At 43.0% G+C, this 19,881-nt stretch overlaps 1 protein-coding gene across 2 annotated transcripts in view; it reads left to right on the forward strand.

The window, feature by feature from the left end:
- PRELID2 (PRELI domain containing 2) overlaps nt 1-17,682 on the forward strand; it is a 64,405-nt gene extending 46,723 nt beyond the window's left edge. For both annotated transcript variants that reach the window (XM_081826908.1, XM_081826907.1), the window contains 2 exons: nt 13,451-13,520; nt 17,420-17,682. In XM_081826908.1, the coding sequence (XP_081683034.1) occupies nt 13,451-13,510 (60 nt within the window). In that variant the 3' untranslated portion in view covers nt 13,511-13,520; nt 17,420-17,682. The remainder of the gene's footprint in view (nt 1-13,450; nt 13,521-17,419) is intronic.
- Nucleotides 17,683-19,881: the final 2,199 nt, after the last annotated feature.

Here is a 19,881-nt window from a genome sequence, read left to right on the forward strand (position 1 = left end):
TTTTTTTTTTAAAGATTTTATTTATTTATTTGACAGAGAAAGACACAGCGAGAGAGGGAACACAAACGGGGAGTGGGAGAGGGAGAAGCAGACTCCCCGCCGAGCAGGGAGCCCGATGCGGGACTCGATCCCGGGACTCCAGGATCATGACCTGAGCCGAAGGCAGTCGCTTAACCAACTGAGCCACCCAGGCGCCCTCTTTTCAAGATTTTTTATTGCTAGATCAGTTAAATGATGGTAACGGCCCTCTGCTTACTGATCCCCTCCCCGTCAGCTCAGCTTGTCCTGCTTTCTCTAGAGTTTTAGTGCCAAGCAATGTAGCCTTTGTAGTGAACACCTCTCGGTGAAAATAAGAATGCTGTGAGTGATAACAGTCTTTGGTCCTTTCCCTGAGTTTAAGTCAATGCCTTTACCTTGACTGTGAGACTTAAGAATCCAGAATCCCGTGATGGCTCATTTGAATTCATCAGGGTTGTAATAGACTGCTCAGTGGTAAAACTTTGGGGGAAACCCTGCAATCAGCCAGCTGCAACTGTGGGGCATTGCCTGCTATGAAACTCGATGAACCTGAGAAGTTAGGCCCTTGGCTGAAATGGCAGAAAGTGGTTTCTTGAGCCCTACATGTGTCACTGGCATTATTTGCATAGTGATCGGAAGTCATGTCTCCACACATCATGCCGCATTTATTTTTTTAAAAATTTTTTTAAATTTATTTTGTTAGTCACCATACAGTACATCATTAGTTTTTGATGTAGTGTTCCATGATTCATTGTTTTCGCCTAACACCCAGTGCTCCATGCAGTACGTGCCCTCCTTAATACCCATCACTGGGCTAACCCATCTCCCCACCGCCCTCCCCTCCAGAACCCTCAGTTTGTTTCCCGGAGTCCATAGTCTCTCATGGTTCGTCTCCTGCCCTGATTACCGCCCCCCTTCATTTTTCCCTTCCTTCTCCTAATGTCCTCCATGCTATTCCTTATGTTCCACAAATAAGTGAAACCATATGATAATTGACTTTCTCTGCTTGACTTATTTCATGCAGCATTTAATGCAGGGGCCAAGAATCAGGAAATCGGGTGGGGGCCCTGCCTTGGCCGCACTCAGTGGCCACATTGCTTGGACTGGTTGCTCTGAACTTCAGTATCATCTTTTGTAAATCAGAGGTTGGACTAGGAGGGTTGGTTTTAATTCTAACATGATGTGATTTTTTTTGGAGCCGTCCCTCCTTTCCCTCAGTGTGTAAATACCAAGATTTAAAAATTTTTTCTGACAAATTGTCTTTAAGCCTGCATAAAAATCCAAGAGTTTAAGTTAAGTGGGGATCCAGGACTGTCAGAGATATTTCATGTAACAAGTAGATGGTCAAGGGTTGAGGTGGTGGCAATAAAATATTTAAAAATGATAAACATGCTTTCATAAAATACTAGTTAGCAAGGGGGGATGGTAAGCATGTGGTAGGGATGTTACAGTTTCATTTTATAGTCCTATTCAGGTGAGCTAAATAAAGTGCTTATTACAAAAGATTTGTAGGAGTTGTAGGGGTCTTTGAGCTGTTGGCACCCCATAATAGACATGTTGCCTTATTTTTAATCCATGTTTTCTGAAAACACAGACTGTTCTGGAAATTTGGAAAAAACCAGATACAGTATTAATATTAACTGTAATCTATTGAGTTTTACCATGAGCCAAGCACTGCACTATTTTATGAGCAGTGGGTTCTCCCAGTGACTCTGAGAGAGAGTCCATTTTACAGATGAGGGAGTGGAGGCACAAAAGTTATTTTACTTGCCCAGGGTCATCAACCAGCAGGTGGCAGAGCTGGAATTCCAGGGGGTCTGACCTCAGAGCCCATCTTCTTAACTGCCTACTCTTTGACTCCCTGACCTGGAGGGCAGAATCCTTTCCCCCAAAGAGCTTGACTGGGGAGACAGGACAAATGCATGGTCTCCATCAGCTTGGGGTATGACCTTGGAGTCAGATGACCTTGAAGTCAACACTTGTCAGAACATAGAGAAAATGTCATCTCCGTAACACTGTGATACTTGCTTGCTTTCCTAATGCTCCTTTACTCTCACACCCACCCAGGAATCTTTGGAGATTTGGGAGCCATGTTCTCCCCACTGTTCTGGATAGACTTTCCAAGCAGTCTATTACTTTTCTGAGTTCGCTCTCCCACTCTGTTGTGCTAAATTCAAAAACAGAGACAATAAGAAAATAGGTATTTGTGGCCACCATAAATCTTCACATACCTCATATAAACCTAAGGCAGACACAGAATTGAAGACTGAAACAGCGCTGGCCAGGTGGCATTGAAATACTGGAAAAATTGGGGCTGTGTCTGCAGATTGTGTGGATTAAATGCATTTGAGGCACAAATCTTTTGTGGATCAAATCTATTGTAGGACTGGACTTGAATTCAGCTGGGTTCTTTGTGCTAAATTAAGATTCTTAGTTTGACCAAAAGGCCAGGAAAATGTCATTGAGGCTTCTCAGATCAGAAGTAAATACAGAATTCTGGGTAGAGCAACTTGAATTGCAAAGGTAATTTAATTTCTTAAAGGTACATCCAATAGTTAAACTTCAGTTGTGTGCTTAAGCCCTGCAGCATACTAATTAAATGCTCTGTGAGTTCTCCGAGGTGTCCAGCTGTTCCCCTTGATCGTTCTTCCTTCTCTGTAGGTGGGATTTCTTATTCTGTGTCCCCACTCTGTGGGAGAATTTCATCTCTTGCTGAATGACCCCTTTGGTTGTGCCCACCCTCTGTGGGACTTGTGGTACCAGGCAGAGCCCCAGAAGGAGAGGGGGAGAAGGCTGGAGAGCCTGCCAGGTAAGGAGGAAAGAAGCCTGTGGCTTGTGAACCCAGGTTTGTTGGAGTGATATTTCTTTGTCACTTCCCATTTCTTTGGAATCCCGCTTGCTGCCTGGGATTTGACCATTCCCTCCCTCCCTCCCTCCCTTCCTTCCTTCCTCCCTCTTCCCTTTTTTTCTTCCTTCCTTCCTTGGGGGGAGGGAGGGGCAGAGCGGGGAGAGGGAGAGAGAGAATCTTAAGCAGGCTCCAGGCTCATCGCGGAGTCCAACAGGGGCTCGATCTTAAAACCCTGAGATCATGACCTGAGCCAAAATCAAGAGTTATCAGACACTTAACCGACTGAGTCACCTTGACTCCTTATTTCTTGTCTAGCTTTCTTCCTTAGAGTCTAGCTAAATTATGTTTCTGTTTTTCTCTGAATTTTGTTAGTAAAGGAAAATGGTGGGTTTTTGAGAGTTAATTAACTCCTTTCGTATTGACACCAATTTAAGAAGAATTTAAAGGCTATAATTAAAAAAAGTTCTCAGTTGATGGCCTCTGGTGGGGATGTTGCTTTTTTACTTTTCAAGATACTAACATTTTTTAAAGCTTACTGGTTTTTCTCTTCGCTTCTTGATATGTTTGAGTATTTCATAATTTAAAAAATGGCTGCACTTCTCCCAAAAAGGCTCTTTCAGTCTGTATAAAAAAAAAAATTAAGGTTTTGTTTAAAATGTTTTTGTATAGGCACTACCTGCACATAAATGTTTTAAAATATATATTTGCAGCAGAGCCATATAAGTTCTTTTGCCCTAGATCTCTTTGAGAACCAGCAGAATGCCCTGTACTGATCAGCTGTGTGACCTTGAGTAACTGACCCTAATTTCTGAGTCTCATTTTCCTCATCTGTAAAGTGAGGATAATATTGGAATCTACTTCATCAAGTACTTATGAGAAGTAAATGAGTTATATGCATGAAATGCTCAGGACAGGACCTGGCACACAGCAGATAATCAGTTGTTATTATTTAAAAAGAAAAATGCAAGGAAGTTATCAGCAAAAACTTATTTTTCCTATTAAGGCTGCAGACAGTTATTTAGAGGTTATGGTAAGTCTGTCTTTGAAGTCACTGGAATCCGAACTTAAAATCTCTGGGCCCTCTCTCATAGGGTGTGTACAGATTGAGCCTCTGGTGAAATGTGAATGATAGTACCTACCTTCTGAGCAGGAGAATAAAAGGGAATAGTATAAAGAAGTGCTTAAAATATCTTGGCATATATTAAATACTCCAGAAATGATAACTGTTATCTTGCCATTATAGCTCAAATTGCCATGTTCTTTTCAGTCTTTTATGTGCAGATTTTAAACAGTCATAATTACAGTGTAAGTACAATTTCATGTCTTGCTCTTTTCAGGTAATATTATATCATAAATGCCTATCACAGCAACTGGAGAAACTGCAAAGCCAACATTTTAATGACTGCATAATACTTCATTAAGTTGTTATATAATAATTGATTGCCCTGTTTCTTTAGGATTGAACACTGAAGTCGTTTCCAAGCTTCCCATTAGAAGCAAGACCATGTGAAGCATCTTTATACTAGAATCTTTGATATTTTGTGTCATTACCGTAGAAAAGATTCCCTGAAGTACTGGTATTAGGATGTGGCGGTTTTCATGATTCTTTGTTTGCCTTAGTGAACAGGAGGCTTCGGTGCGGGGCTCAGCACTTTATCCTCAGCACCTAGCGCACAGTCAGTGCTCAGTAAATAGTTACTGAATTAGTGAACACATGTTATTGAATGATTTTCCGAATGTGCGAAGACTTTGTTTCTATCCTAGTTTTTAAAGATTTTTTATTTATTTATTAGGGAGAGAGAGCGAGCATGAGCGGTGCGGGGGGGTGGGGTGGGGTGGGGAGGGGTTGAAGAAGAGGGAGAAGCGGACTCCCTGCTCAGTTGGGAGCCTGACCTGGGGCTCTATTCCAGGGCCCTGAGATCATGACCTGAGCTGAAGGCAGACGTTTCACCGACTGAGCCACCCAGACGCCCCTGTTTTTATTCCATTTTATTTTAAAATAGTCTTAAAGGCAGCGAAACTTTTTAGCCATTGGGGTAATAGGAAAGGTAATAACAGGTCATATTTGTTGAGCACTTTCTATGCCCTAGGCATCATCCTCAGTACTTACGTGTGTTACCTCCTTCAATCTGCATAACACTGCTCTGCGGTAAGGACTGTTACGACCATTTTATAGCTTAGGAGACAGTCTCCTTGCCCCAAATCACACAGGTGGTGAGTGGTAGAACCCATGTTCACATGAGGCAGTCAGACCCTTAGTCTCTTCACCTGATGACTAGATTACATATTCCTCCTACTTTACTTTTCCAGCAGCTCGTCCCTTTCCATGTCAGCCAGTCTAACAAATGATTTCCCAGGGAACCTGAATTTCTTGGCCAAATTCCAAACAAAGTGTGAATCAGGTGTCCCTGAGCCTGGAGGGTTTTGCTTAGGTCTCAGAATGGGAGCCAGAATTCCTTACAGGTGCTTGTTCTTTAAAAGGAGTCTCACCTTTGCAGTTCACCACGTGAAGGGTGTGCAAATTTTTTTTTAAAAAACTGTAGCTTTTTTTATCGAAGGGAAGAATTTTATCACATTGTTAAACATTCAAGGCAGCTGGGAGATTTATAACGTCGTCCATGTGGGAGTTATTAATTCATGAAGGAATATCTGGGACCAAACAATACCAAGGATAAGATCCTAGGGATTAACCAATAATGCTTCCATTTAGTTAGCAATTGAAATAGAGCAATTTTTAAAGAGTATCAAATGTGCTATTACAGCCATTTCTTCACTCTCTCTTTCCCCTTATCAGTTTATTATTTGATAATAATGGGGATAATGGGGATAATGGCTGGGGACTTCAAAGAATATTTGCATCTGTGAGCACTACATGGTATTTTTTTTCCCCCTTTGCAAATAAATGACTCTTAAAAACAGCAGGTGGATTATCTTTAGACTATTATTTGCACATAGTGATTTTATGATTTAGTCATTTATTTGTAGCTTTTGTTCTGGTTGTTTGTGTTAATTTGTAGTATTAAATGCTTATACTTGCCACGGACGTCATGGTTCTTCCGTGCACCACACAGGTGATGTGGAGCATGGGGAGTGAAGATGAGCCCTCCTAGTTATATAGCTAAGGTCCATTACGGCCCTCCAGCTCACAGCTGTAACCTCATAGCTCATTCAGCCTCCCTGGGGTTTTATTCCCAAGAAATAATGAAAGGCTTTTTGTGGGAAGTAACAGCCTCACTGGTTTTTCGAAGAAACCAAGGAATTCTAATTGGCAGATATTGTGTGAAAATAGCAATGTTACCTGTGCACATGCCTGTCCTCCAGCTTCTTCCTAGTGCTTGGGAGAGCTTCACTTGGTATCAACAGAAAACGAAGCGCATTTGGAGATGAGATGAGGTGCTTTTATCCTTACGGCAGTTTCAAGAATTACGTGTAGCTTCGTTTCAGCCCGCCTCCCCTAAAGAGATAAATTAAAATCACCCAGATGTAGATGGAAATAACTTTGGGATGGCAGGAAGGAGTATGCCTAGGGCAACATGTCATTTTTTGGGGATTTGACTAAGAGAAGCCTGCAAACGTACCTTTTTAAGGAGGTGATGTATTGTGGGCTCAGTCACAAAAACCTGGGTGTGAATCTGGATTCTGCACTTACATAGCTGGGTGCTGTTGGTCAAGTTTCTGAGCCTCTGTGAGTCTCATTTTCTTCACGTCACTGACTCGTACGTTGAATGTGAGGCTTAAATGAGACCAGGCCTATAATGTGCTCGGCACAGCCTAGTAGGGCCGTAGTCTTTCTATAAATAGTTCTTTCCTGTGATTTGGATTCTAGTTCTGTTCCTTTTGCTGAAGACCCTGTGACCTAGAGAAAGCTGGCTTACTCTGTGGGGCTCAGTGTTGTCAAACGGAAGTTTTAGTAACTCTTAGAGGTGATGCGAAGATCAGGTGAAATGTGCTTGGAGAAATCTGATCCAGGCATGAGGTGAGCCCTTGCTGACATATCCTCTGGGTCACTGACCATCCACTGAACGGGGGGGTGCCTGGTTGTGGGAGTCCCACTGTGAGGGGCCCATGGTCAGATTTGGGTCTGCAGAGAAATCAGTAGTCGCTTTTCAGGCCGCAGGGAGAAAGGGTGGGAATGCCTGACAAAAGTCTGTCATGTGTCAGTAGCTTTGTATGTTGCCTCAGTGAATCCTCACAGCAATCCTGCAAAGAGGCGTGCTTGCTCACCTCCCTCCACCCATTGTATGGGTCCACAAACAAAGCCATTGAGGTAAATACCCATTGTGGAAAGAGTTGGAGAAATCCAGGTTTAAATTTCAGGTTGGTCACTTACTCACTCTGTGACCCTGAGCAAGTTATTCTCCTTTGAGGCCCAGTTTCCTTACCTGGAAATGGTGAGAGTGAATGTGTCTTTTAGCTCAGGGGACTCTTGAGACGATTAACTGAGATAATTTCAGTATTGGTGAGATTTGGTGTGATGGGTTTTTGACTGAAAGACGGCTTTTGAAAATTATATTTCCTTCAAAGGACACATGAGATACGAAGACGCAGTAGGCTGGCCTTACATGTAAAGAAAATTGTTGACGTACAGAAATTAATATGAATGTGGGTGAAAAGAAGGGGAGAGATCAAAGCAAAAGGAGAATTACCTGGGCATCTAGTGGATTTATTTATTCTGTTAGAGACAACAAGCATGCTGGTAATCATTTTATCTCTCAGAACAGGGAAGAAGCAAGGCGGAATTATGACTGTGCTTAAATTTGATGAATAGTGAATAAGTGCCGATAAAGGGAAGTGATAGGAGCCTTGTGTTTTAGTTTGTTTGTTAAAAGCGTTGGTACTGGGCCCCTTCAGTGTGCCAGGCACTGAGGCACTACCGCCTCAGTGTTGGGAAGACTGCCTTATAATGAGGACTGACAGATGGAATAGAGGTAGAAAGCCTCCCCTCCTTGGAGGTTTCTAAGCAGGCAACAGAAGATCGTTTGTCAGAAATGTCATGGATGGCATGTGGCACTAGGTTGGAGGCTGCCCTGTTGGTTAATTAGTGGCAAAAAAGCCATACAGTCCAAGTCAGGAAAAATAAAATTATATATATGTCGTTTAAAAAAACTAAAAATGAAAATAGACTAATGGGGTTACACTGGAGGGTTGGGGAAGGAATTTCATAAAATAGGCAAACACCAGTGCCTGAATGCCTTTTAGCCACTAACCTGTTCATGCCACGTCAGAGTTTATTTGAGAACTGGCAAGAGGGAAGTGGCTTGGTCATCTTTCATCCTGGTATTTGATCCTGGGACACCTCTCTGACTCAGGTGCATCACCCACAGTTCCTTGCAAAGACTTTGCTCTCTGGACTAGATATTATAGTGTCCTTTCCAGTTCTTAGTTTTTATTATTTGGGGGTATATTCTTTTCCACAACCAGTTGTGAGATTAAATATTCTCTTTAAGGAGAGAGGGAGTTTTATAACGTGAAGCACAGACATCTGAGTTATTATATCTGTTAATGTTCTGCAGTTACACCTAAAGATTTTGGGTTACTTATCAAAATAAAAATGAATCTTACGCAAGAGTTTTTTAGCTGCTATGGGAAAATTATATTGAGGTCATACATCCTATCAGATATTCCTACTTGAAAAGCATTGTATTTAAAATAATTTGTAGAGGTTATTAAATATTGATTCGTGTATTAAGAATCGTGCCATTTAGTTCGGGAGCAGGGCTGCAATGTCTGATTTATTTATCAGGCTTTTTGAACATATTTAAATAGGGAAGGGAAGAACAAGCTCCTGCTGTGTACCCAGCAGTATAATAGGCATTTTCACATATGCAATCTCATTTATGCCTTCTGCCCCCTTGTGCGGAAACATCCTGGATCCTGGACTCTCAATCCTGATTGCTTTGGGTCAAATCAAGACTCTTTGCTTGTTAGTTATTGTGTGATTTTGGCCCAGATGCTTAATTTTTCTGGACCTCAGATCTCATCCAAAAAAAAAAAAAAAGATAATCCTCTGAGGCAGATAGGAGAGTAAACTAAGCCAGTGGCAGGTAAACCACTCAGCACAGTGCTTGGTGTAGAGTATATGCCAATAATTTTGACTGTTGTTTGGTGTTATCCTAGTTTTATGGATGAGGAAGACCTAAATGTAAAATAATTAACCTACATCAGATTAAAAGATGCTTTAATGGGCAAAAGATGTCTTCCTGGAGAAGCTTTGAGCAGTGTGTCTCTTACTTTTACTGAGAAAACTGGATGCGGACTCCTCCCTTTTTCCCCACAGACGATGCCCACTGGCCAGGTGTTTCTCCCTTCTCCTGGAGCTTCCTTTCTGTTGCGGGGAGGGGATGGCTGATAGTACAAAATATTTGAAAAAGCACGATCATTTTTTATCGTGATGAGTGCTATAAAGACAGTAGGACCAAGCTGTGTGATCCAGGCTGTGGCCAGGCTGTTTTAGCTAGGGCTGTCAGGAGTCTCTGAGGAGGTGCTGGGTGAGTTGAGATCTCAGTATGGCAAGGAGGTAGCCGGCCACTGGAAGATCTGGGGATGTTCCTGCTGGAGGGAACAGTGCGTGAAAGAGAAAGGAACTGAGCATGCTGCCTGCATGGAAAGCAGGCTTGTGTCTTTGCAGGGCATCAATCTTCGTCGGAAATCCCTGGAGCCATGATAGTGAGTGTGCATGTCTTATAAGAGCAATGGGACACTCTGGAAGGGTTGAAGCAGGGAGTGACATATTCTCATCCTTCCTTTTAAATTCATACTGTTAGGATTCTACACAGAGGAAGTGAAAAGATTTGCAGAAAGTTTTGTGTAAACCAACTTGAATGAAAAAAATAGAAAAAGACGTGAGGTCAACTTGATGTAAATGTTTTTATCGAAGGGTGAGTGGTTTTCTAATGTGAACTTCAGCATTTGACATTACTGTACTTTGTAAACATCCCTATGGTTAATCCAGATTCTTGGGGACCCGTTTTAGGTCCTGCCTCTGCTGTCAAATTCTTTTCACACCATTCTTTTCCACCTTTTTTTTTTTTTTAATACTTTCATTCTTTATTCTTTCCTTGTTTTGTTCTTTCATCTCCTGGGCAGCCCTTGTTATCCTGGCCTTTTCCACTGCTCTTTGAAGAATCCTAACTCCTGGGCAGAATGCTACTGTAATGTTAAAATTCAGACTCTTTCAACCTGGCATTCGAAAGTAATCAGTTTATCAGTCTTGTAATCCATCAACATCCAGTACCTTTTGCGTGCCAAATTCTGCACCCATCTTTTATCTTTGTGATAATTAAGTGAGCTGTTCTTGTTTTGCTAAGAGCACCCCATAGATGTGTCTTTTGAGAACTGCTTTAGAACTCTGCAATTTTTATAAGGTCTAATACCACTCTCTTTGGGACCTCCTAGGTCAATCAGGGCTTCTTAAGGAAGCATCAGTTGGAGAACAGAATAAATATGCTGTCTGGATCGAGCCACCTTTAAATCCAATTTTTTCCAGCTCCCCTTCAGACAATCTTTTTGTTTCCCACAATAATCAGCTATTTCTCAGAGACTCTTAGTGTGGGGGATCTGTGAAGTGTTTTCAATCTGTGAGACTCTGGGACGCCTTTGTGGGGATGTGCTTGGCCCGCACAGTGTTGGTATTAGGGTAATGAGACCGTGAGAGGGCTCACTTCTCTGTACATTGGCAAATAGAGAAAGGTAGCCTTGTAATAGAAAAAATCTCAGAGGGGAAAGGAATAATAAAATCAAGCTGGTTTATGGTTTGTCAGTCCAAAAAGCTTTTAAGCCATATCTATAAAGGTGGATTCACTTAATGTTTGCTCTGCATTTCAGACATCATTGTGTGATAAGTGGTGTAAATTTAGCCTCTTTAAGCCTGATCTCCTAGGGGTTGAGTTTTAAGCATTGGAACTTTATTTGAAAGGGCTCTATTGATTGGGTTTTTATTTGGTCCCTCCATACTAAAGAGAGGTACTAAATAATGGTTTGGCCGCCCTGTTAGGTTTTTTTTTTTTTTTAATTCACTTTATAGGTCTCTCTCTCTGCCTCTGTTCTCCACCTTCTATTTCTAACTGTTTTCCTTAAAAAGACTAAAGTGGTATGAGAGAGGGGGGGAAAAAAGGGAAAGAAAAATCAACTGTCACATTGTGAACATAATTGATTCAATAAATAATGTCTTTCAATTCCCAAGGCCGACCTCACAGTCTTCACTTACGTCAATTAGTGTTCAGCTCCATAAGTGGTGGCATTCTTCTTAGGCGAATGGGGAGAGTTCACCGGTGCTCACTTCCTAAGAAGGGAGTGTGCTTTCCTGTTTTTAAAGACATACCGCCAGATTTATGCGAAAAGGAGGTTGCAGCGGAATCAACGTGGCTGTCCTTATTCTTCCTGAAAATAGAAGGAAGGCATTTAATTATTGTTCAGGGTTTTGTTGAAACAAACAAATAAATGGAAACAAGGGGAATGAAAACTACTAGATTGTAAGCTCAGTGTTGGCAGGGGCTTTATCTTGTTTGTTCACCATTTAATCTCCAGTGCACACAGTAGGTGCATAATATTTGTTGAGTGGATTTGTTGATGAGTGAATGAGAGCAGAAATGAGAGCATTTAGATCTTAGGGTAAGAATGAGATTAAATTTCATTGCACTGGTGGTTTTGTCCCCACTCCCCTCCTCCTCCCCCTAATTCTTTGCAAGGAGAGTAGCTCTAAGAGTACCAGAGGGCAGTGTGTACCGTATCTTCCGAAATGCGTTCTCAGACTGGCAGGGCTGGGAGGGATCTTCGAGGTGGTGTCAGGCTGCCATTCACAAATTCTAGTAAATGAACCGGTTGGGCTTCAGAACCACATGAGGTATATTACAAATCTACAGGTTCCAGGCCCCAGCCCCAGAAATGCGGACGGTGCGGCTCTCAGTAAGGCGTGGGGATCCCTGTGTGCTTCTGTGGGTTCCCCTCCAGGTTCTGGTGTGCAGCTGCACTCCCCCTTTGGCCTTGCTGTCCCCTCAGCTCTGAAGGAGCATCTGAAACCTCAAGGATATGTTACATTTTGTTTGGTGTACTCTGACACTAAATATATTTTATGGTCTTCTCTGGAGGCTCACTCCCTTGCTTTGGCACAAAATAAACCCTTAGTAGGAAGCCCCAGTCTTTTCTCTTATAGCTCCCTCAGTGTTTACCACACCTGCCCTATCACAGGTATCACCCGGGTGCTTGCTAAAGGTGCACAGCTCTGGGGCCTGCTTGAGGTCGTCCTGTATATTCAGTTTCTGTGAGCGGTCTGGGACCTATGTTTTAAGTTAGCTTAGATCATTCCTATTCCCTGTAAACTACTTTCTAGTCCCTGAGAACAGTGTCTCCCATTCCCACCCCACCCTACCGCACCCCCTCCCGCCCCAGTCCCAGATCCAGCTCTGACTTCCTTAAAACTCTAGCTCATAATTACATCATCATCCTGTCTTTCTACGTGAAGGTTTATCCCCTGGTCTGCAGAACTTGTTCTTGAAGGAGGAAAGAGGGAATATCTGCTGTCCTCCTTCCTCCGGGGCTGGCAAGGTGGGTGCGTGGACAGGTGGGGATGTGCAGTCATGGAGTTGAGCACGTGAGAAGGGGCAGGGGAACCTTTGAAGCCAGAATAGAGTGGCTCTGTTCTCTCCTTGTGTTGTTACTCAACAGATGTATGATTTTGGGAAAATTGCTTGAACCTCTTGGAGTTACTGTTTCCTCACCTGTAAAATGGGAGTAAGAATAGTAGTTGTTCAGGGGTTTGGTATGTATTAAACTAGGTGTCCCAGGCTGGCTCTTGGGACACAGACTCAGAGACAGAGACTTTTGTGCAGAGGGTGACTGCCCTCGGGAACAGCCCTTGCGAGGGAGTGGGGGAAACGGAATCAGGCAGGAGGGGACTTCGAACTGTGGTGATGGAGCAGTGAAGGTCTCAGCTGATCCCATGGGGACCTCTAGACCTGGGGTGTCCTTCAGTTGTCCAGAGTGGAGGGAAGGAGGCTGGGCCTTCAGGCCCCCATATCCACCGGTCCTTGGATGTGGGTGGCCCCTGGACAGGGGACATGACCTCAGGTAAGGCAGCTCCCTTTGGCTGAGGGTGGCCGCGCTCCCAGTGCTGGCAGGTGGGGAAGGGGTGCCCAGGTGCTGGAGGGGTCTCCGCGGTGCACCCTGCACCCATTACCCAGGACCACGCTCATGCAAACCCAGGCAGCCAGTGTAGCGCATTCGTAAGTGCTCAGTAAGTACTCATTATTGCCATTATTATTCCAGCTCTGGCAATGCCCCTTAGCAGCTGGGCCACTTTCAAGAAGTGACTTACCTTCTCTTGGCCTGTTTTCTGTTGTTTAAAATGGAGATTCTATACTCTCCTGAGCCTGCTTCCCTTGACTAATTCTGAGCCCATATAGAGAAAATGGATGTGAAATTGGTGAGAAAAATATTATAAAAATGTAAGGTATGACTATGAGCTTACTTTTCTGAAATGAGTATAGGGCCGCGACTTGGATTTCTTGAAGGGAAAGGGTCGTGATGAATGTAAAAGTGTTTGTCCACAAACTGTGGCGTTCTGATGGTTCTTTCTTCTCTCTCTAGGGAATTAGAATAATGGAGATGCTGCTGAAGGAACAGTGTGGTGCCCCCTTAGCCGAATAAAGAATCATCAGTGAGTACCGAAAGCAAAATCAGAATTATTTACTCCAGCCATGTTTTCATGCCTTTAAAGCCCTGTATGATGCATTGGCCTCCCTGGGCTACTCATGCTGTACATTTCCCAGTTACGGGCAGAGCATACTGTTTCACAGGTGTTTTGTTATCTCTTCAGCACCTTCATTTACTTTGTTTCTTTGATTTCAGAGCAGTTTGGTACCACGTACTGGGTTACAGCTGCATTCAAATTGTTTAAACTGCTCAGCACAATCCAGCGTGATTGCGACCCTCAAGGTGCCATAGATTTGTAGACTGTGGTTCAGGATTAACAGAAACTTAATTTTATTCTGGGAACAATGAAAGGAGGGGTTTAAAAGCTGTATTTGAAGCAGAAAGAGAAACAAGAAAGGGGCATGTTCTGATTGGCCAGTGAAATGAATATATTTTATTGGTCATCAGTACTTCCACTGGTTGGGAGTGGCTACCTGAAACGCTATGGAGACGGGTTCTGGCAGCTTGAGAATACTTGTGGGCTCTGGGTGAGGGTGCTGTGCGTGACGAGCGCCGTGTGTGGTCCGTAGAGCATGGGGGAAAGGCACTTGGCACCTCGAATTGAGGACAAATGCTGCCGGCATCACAGGTAGCGGGGGGGTTTTAGAATTAATTTTTTTTTCCTTAAGTTTTTACTGTCTACACGAAGGAGAATGGTCTCTATAGTGGAAAGGACAGAACAAAGTTATTTAAGAGAGAGCCAGAGCCTAAAATAAATGAATGTAATGGATTTGCCTCTTACCAAATTTATTGGACTTGGATTTTTAGCATCTGAGAAGCAACTTTGGACTCTAATTGTGATATACAATACAGTTTGAGAACAATTAACCAAAGAAAAAGCAAAATGAACATTTATGTACAAGTTCTTTGGCATTGAACACACGCTAGCCAGGCCTGTGAATAGATTTATTCATGACTGGGGAGGCTAAATAAGATAATTTCATTTAGCACAAGCACAGCACGTGGCAGGTGCTCAAAAATGTTGAAGTGAAATCTAAATATGCTGTGTTCCTATGTCTACTCTGTTCTTTGAACAAAATTCTTGAGGCATTTTTGTGAGGCTCACCAAGTAGCTCTAGAGCTCACGCACTTGAGTGCGGATCCCATCTTACTTCTAAGGGTGAGGTCTAAGGCCAGCTCCAGGTTAAATGAGAGAATGTGACAGGACTCCACTTATAAGTAAACATTGGTTTTCAAACTTCAAATTAATGATTTGGAACGTCCTTGAATATCAGAATCATCTGGAGGATTTGTTAAACATAGATTGGTGGGTCCCACTCTCAGAGTTTCTGAGTCAGTAGATCTGGGGTGCTGTCCGAGGATTTGTAGTTCTAGCAGGCTCCCAGGTGATGCTGATGCTGCTTGTCCAGGCCCACACTGAGAACAGTTGCTTTAAACGACGTCTTGTCTCTGAGTAGAGACAGATGATGAAATACAAGGGCACTGAGGAAGCTAATAGCTGGAGTTTTCAAATTGTTGTCATGTATTTTGTTGTCTTTAGATTAATCAGAGGAATGATTTTCTTGTATGGCTTTTCCCTGATTTTAGCATCTCACGCACGTCCTGTTTAACTTTTTTTTTTTTTCTGCTTAAATGGTGACATGCTCCACACTGGAGGAAAGACAACTGAAAAGAACAGAGATGACACTCACAGCAACTTGTGTTTTTGATTTTAAGTGAAATGAGGAAATCAACAAGCCTCACCTATTGTCATAAATTACCCATGCTCTTTTCATTTGTTTATTTGTTTTGTTTTTACTGTGGTTGAAAGCTGAGTCATGAACTCGGGGCTTTGCATTGTTTCTAAAAGCAACTTGTTCTCCTCTTTCAAGTGAAGTGGTTGAGGTCTGGGTACTACCAGGAGTTTAGTGTGGGACAGTTGTATTCAGGGCATTTAATGCAACAGAGGTTTCGAAGGATTTACATAATTCAAGCTCTCTTAATTCATGACCCAGGGGGGCAAATGTGAAGTAACGGATATGTACTCTTATCACATAAATCTAATCCAAATTAGAGCCTGTTGCCGAGGCTTTAAGCACTTTTTCAATATCCACTTTATTGAAGTATTATTTATGTACAATTAAATTGACCAATTTTAAGTGTACAGTTTGTGGGTTTTGACAAATACATAGTTATGTAAGCATCGCAAAAAAGATGATATAGAATATTTTAAGGCTTTGATGTTGCTGCCGTGTTTTTGCCAGCTTATTGCTTCCCTTTTTTTTCTTGACTATTATTACAGAGTTTTGGCAAGCTTGAAATATGCCTGTTCTAATGGAACTTCTTTTCTCAAAATTGGCTCTACGGAAAATGGGAGGATTGTTTTTATGAGCAATAAAATGTCACATTTAAAGGAAGGGGGTAGATATCCGGTCTAAGGCTGTAGAGGAAGGGTCAGTCAGTTATTGCCCTCAGGCCAAATCCAACCTGCTATCTGCTTTTTTAAATAAAGTTTTATTGGAACACAGCTCTGTCTCTGGCTTTCTTATGACTGCAACACCGGAGTGAATAGCTGTGACAGAGCGCTCCTCTCCTGCAAGGCTTAAAATATCTCCTGTCTGGTCTTTTAAGGAAAAGCTTTCTGTCCCCTAGGTTCGAGCATGCCCCATCCTCAGTTATGATCAAGGAGCCTTGTGGTGGTGGTTTACCTTTTTGATATGGCATTGGATATGTATTTCAAAGTTAATAGTGTGATGGTTTATTTTCTCTGTATTAGCTCTAACCTCACCACCCGGATGATTTTATTTTAAGGCCTAAAAAAGCATTGAAATTATCACAACAATGAAGTTAAAATAGCAGCAACCGTCGTCATTACCATTGTTCATGAAGTTCCAGTGCACGTGCGCAAGGGAGTAGAACAGTAGGCATTTTGTTTAGCGGATAAAGCAGCTCTGTGATGTGGCGGAGGTCTAGGTGCTGTGTACAGCGGACTCAATTTGCCAGTTTGGGAATTTTGCAGTTCTTAATTAAAAAAAAAAAAAATTCTGTGGGATTTGGATGAATTTGCATAGGGAGACATTTACTATTTTTATATCATATCCCATTTCACATTTGCATAATTTAAATTCACATAGATTGTGACCACCTTGTATATGGTGCCCAGTCCTCAAGATACTTCCCAGAACTCTCTCTGGCCTGTGTATCTACGTGGGCATTTGAAAATTAGAAAGCTTAGAAGGTGATTTTGTCACGAGCCAAAAGGGAGGTACATAAATCTCACTAACCAATATGCTTGTGGTGTTGCAGCTGACACATCCATTTGATAGATTTTTGATTTCCTGTCATTTTTGAATAAAACAAATAGCCCTGACATCTCTTTGTTCTTGCCACTGGCAGTTGGGAGACGGGGCTTGGTGAGGTTTGATAACATAGCAGAGTTCTTTCACACTGGAATGATGAAGCCCTCAGCTTTAGCTCTGTCTTAACTCCCCTTTGAACCAGCTCCTCTGGGTCACTGGACTTAATAAAATAAGATGCCAGCTTTGTTCAAAGATCATTAGGAGGCAGAAATGCAGTTTCTTCAAGAATTATCCATAGTGATAGCATTCAAGTGACTTTTTTTTTTTTTTTTTTTTTTAAAGATTTTATTTATTTGACAGAGAAAGACACAGCGAGAGAGGGAACACAAACGGGGAGTGGGAGAGGGAGAAGCAGACTCCCTGCCGAGCAGGGAGCCCGATGTGGGACTCGATCCAGGGACTCCAGGATCATGACCTGAGCCGAAGGCAGTCGCTTAACCAACTGAGCCACCCAGGCGCCCGCATTCAAGTGACTTTTAAGAGTTGCTTCAGAAAAGAGGCAAATAAGTATTGATTGGCGAGACATGTTTATTAGGTGATAAAGCCTGTTTGCTTTCTGTTGCAGGGGAGCTGTGTTGTGCTACTTCTGCTCGGGGATCACTTCTTGGCCATAACACATCACTGATGCATGCAGTTTTCCAAATACAAGCTTAAGGATACAGTGTCGGCAGCTTAAAGAAGAGGAGGCCTTCCTGCCAGGACGTGAAACGATATCCTCCCCTGGGAGCCTGCCTCAGATAGTGGCCCTCTTGGATATGAGACCTTCAAGATGGACTTTTATGGCACAGTGTCTTTATGATTTACAAATAAAGGAAAAAACCCATAGAAGGTGACGTCTGCCCTTCTTCAGGATGTCTTGCTGATTGCCTGGTGACGATGTCAGGGAAGCAAAGGACAGGCTAGAGGCCTGGCGAGTGGCATTTTGCCCATGTTATCAGCATCATAGGATTCATGAGAAGATTTTGGGACAGATAAAGGAGTTGAACCTGATGCCTGATGCATGGGTGGCCTACAACAGAAAGGAATGTAGCAGGCCTGTGTTGAAGCTAAGCCATATTTAAGAGTCTCATGCTCTACCAACTGAGCTAGCCGGGCGGATGAAGCTAAGCCATATTTAGAGTCATGTTTGATTCTCAGAAATCGGGAGCATTTGATATCTACCCATAAGTACTACCTAAGGGCCATCAGTATAGATTCTCTAACGTAACGTGTCAGCTGTGTCATTTGGTCTCCTGGAAGAACATGGCGTGGGGAGCGGGGAGGCAGCGTGTAACTGCGGCATTGTGAGATGTGGAGCAGATCGTTAGCCTCTCTGTGTTTCACTGGCAACGGGGCAGAGCTGGGCACAGATGTCTCTGTCTCGTGATGATTAAACACGGAAGGGCGGCGGGGGGGAGTGCGAAAAGCACAGTTGTGGGAATTCGACAGACCTGTGGGTGCAAGTGTTGCCGCCCACCAGCTCCGTGATCGATCATGTACATAATTTTCAATCTTTCTGAAGCTCTTTCTTTTTAATTGTACAACGGGGTTATGGGATTAACTTCGTGAGGTTGTTGGACCGATTTGAGGTCATGTCTATCAAGTGCAGTATGCTACCTCTTGCAGAGTAGAAGTCTTGTAAACAGAAGTCATTATTATGTGAAACCATTTTGCAAATGTACTTTCCAGATGCATTGTAGGGTAGTATTACTGTTTGAAAGTTAGGTGACAGTAGTTTGCATTTCCCGTGATTAGAAGCCAACATATAAACGCACACTACCTACCCGAAAGCTTGAAGAGAGGCAATAATTTGGAATTTATCTGATTAAGATAAAAATTGGGCCATTACTGGAAAGACTTGGGGAAATCGTTCTTTTTTTTTTTTAATATTTGAATATTTTTCCACTTAGTGCAGTGATGAATTTCAAAACAATTTTATTTGTTCATTCAGGCCTGCCAGTGTGAGCTTCTTCTTACTGTGTTTGAGCTGTTTGTGTGCTTGAGTTTTGTCCCTTAGGATAATTCTTATTTTTTTAGTGTTTCATTCTTCAGGTGTGTTGGAGGGAAAAGGAGTGGTAGAAACCAGAACACACTTTGACTTCCTTTTCCAGTTTGTAAATGGCATTTGGTAGGCTTTTGGAATAATATCCTATTTCACAAAATAAAAGGTGATGTAAATTGTCACAAAGGTGAGAGGTTAGAAATCCATATTTGGAGGTTGACATTGGAATGAACTTACTGCTTCACACTCAACACCCTGCATCCTCCGAAGGCAGGAGTTTTCAGCCTTGGGTGTTCATTAGAACCACCTGGGGAGCTTTATGCACCATCTGCTGCTGCCTGGGGTTACGTCCCAGAGCAATACAGCAGGATCTCTGGGGCTGGAACCCGGTGTCCGTATTTTCTAAAGCTCCCTAGGTGGTTCCAATAGGCAGCCAGGGATGAGAACGCTATAGTGAATTCTAGGTGATTTTCAGACATTATCTGATTTCTTTCTCAACACTTCTAAAGTAGGAAAGGATCTTTGTAGCAAGAATTTTTGTTAGAACTAGAAAGAGTGAAGCACGGAGAGGCTGAATTTTTGCCCTAATTGCCTGGAGCCGGGGTGGCCAGTGCAAATGGCTTTGGGCACCAGTCAGGTGATCTGATGAGTCACGCGGGCAGGTGGCCGCTGCGAGACGGTGGGGCTGCACACCTTTGTAAAGGTGGGTAGCTGCTGCCCACGTCCTCCACACTGTGGCCGTGTGGCTGGCCTTTCTAGCGACTCCACCAGTTTGCTAGGAAAAGACAGATTTTTTTAAAGAAAAGAATTCTCCCAGTTTTTATAGGTTAGCAATAATTCAGAATTGTTTAAAACTTGTGCCGGCCATACAGAATGTGTTTGCCAGTAGTTTTCAGTCTCTCCCTCGAGAGTGTTAAAGCCTAGCTTAGGGCGCCTGGGTGGCTCAGACGGTTAAGCGACTGCCTTCGGCTCAGGTCATGATCCTGGAGTCCCGGGATCGAGTCCCACATTGGGCTCCCTGCTTGGCAGGGAGTCTGCTTCTCCCT

This window comes from Leptonychotes weddellii, chromosome 7 (assembly GCF_054177405.1).
Source record: "Leptonychotes weddellii isolate Sample4059 chromosome 7, ASM5417740v2, whole genome shotgun sequence".
NCBI classification, from domain to species: Eukaryota; Metazoa; Chordata; class Mammalia; order Carnivora; family Phocidae; genus Leptonychotes; species Leptonychotes weddellii.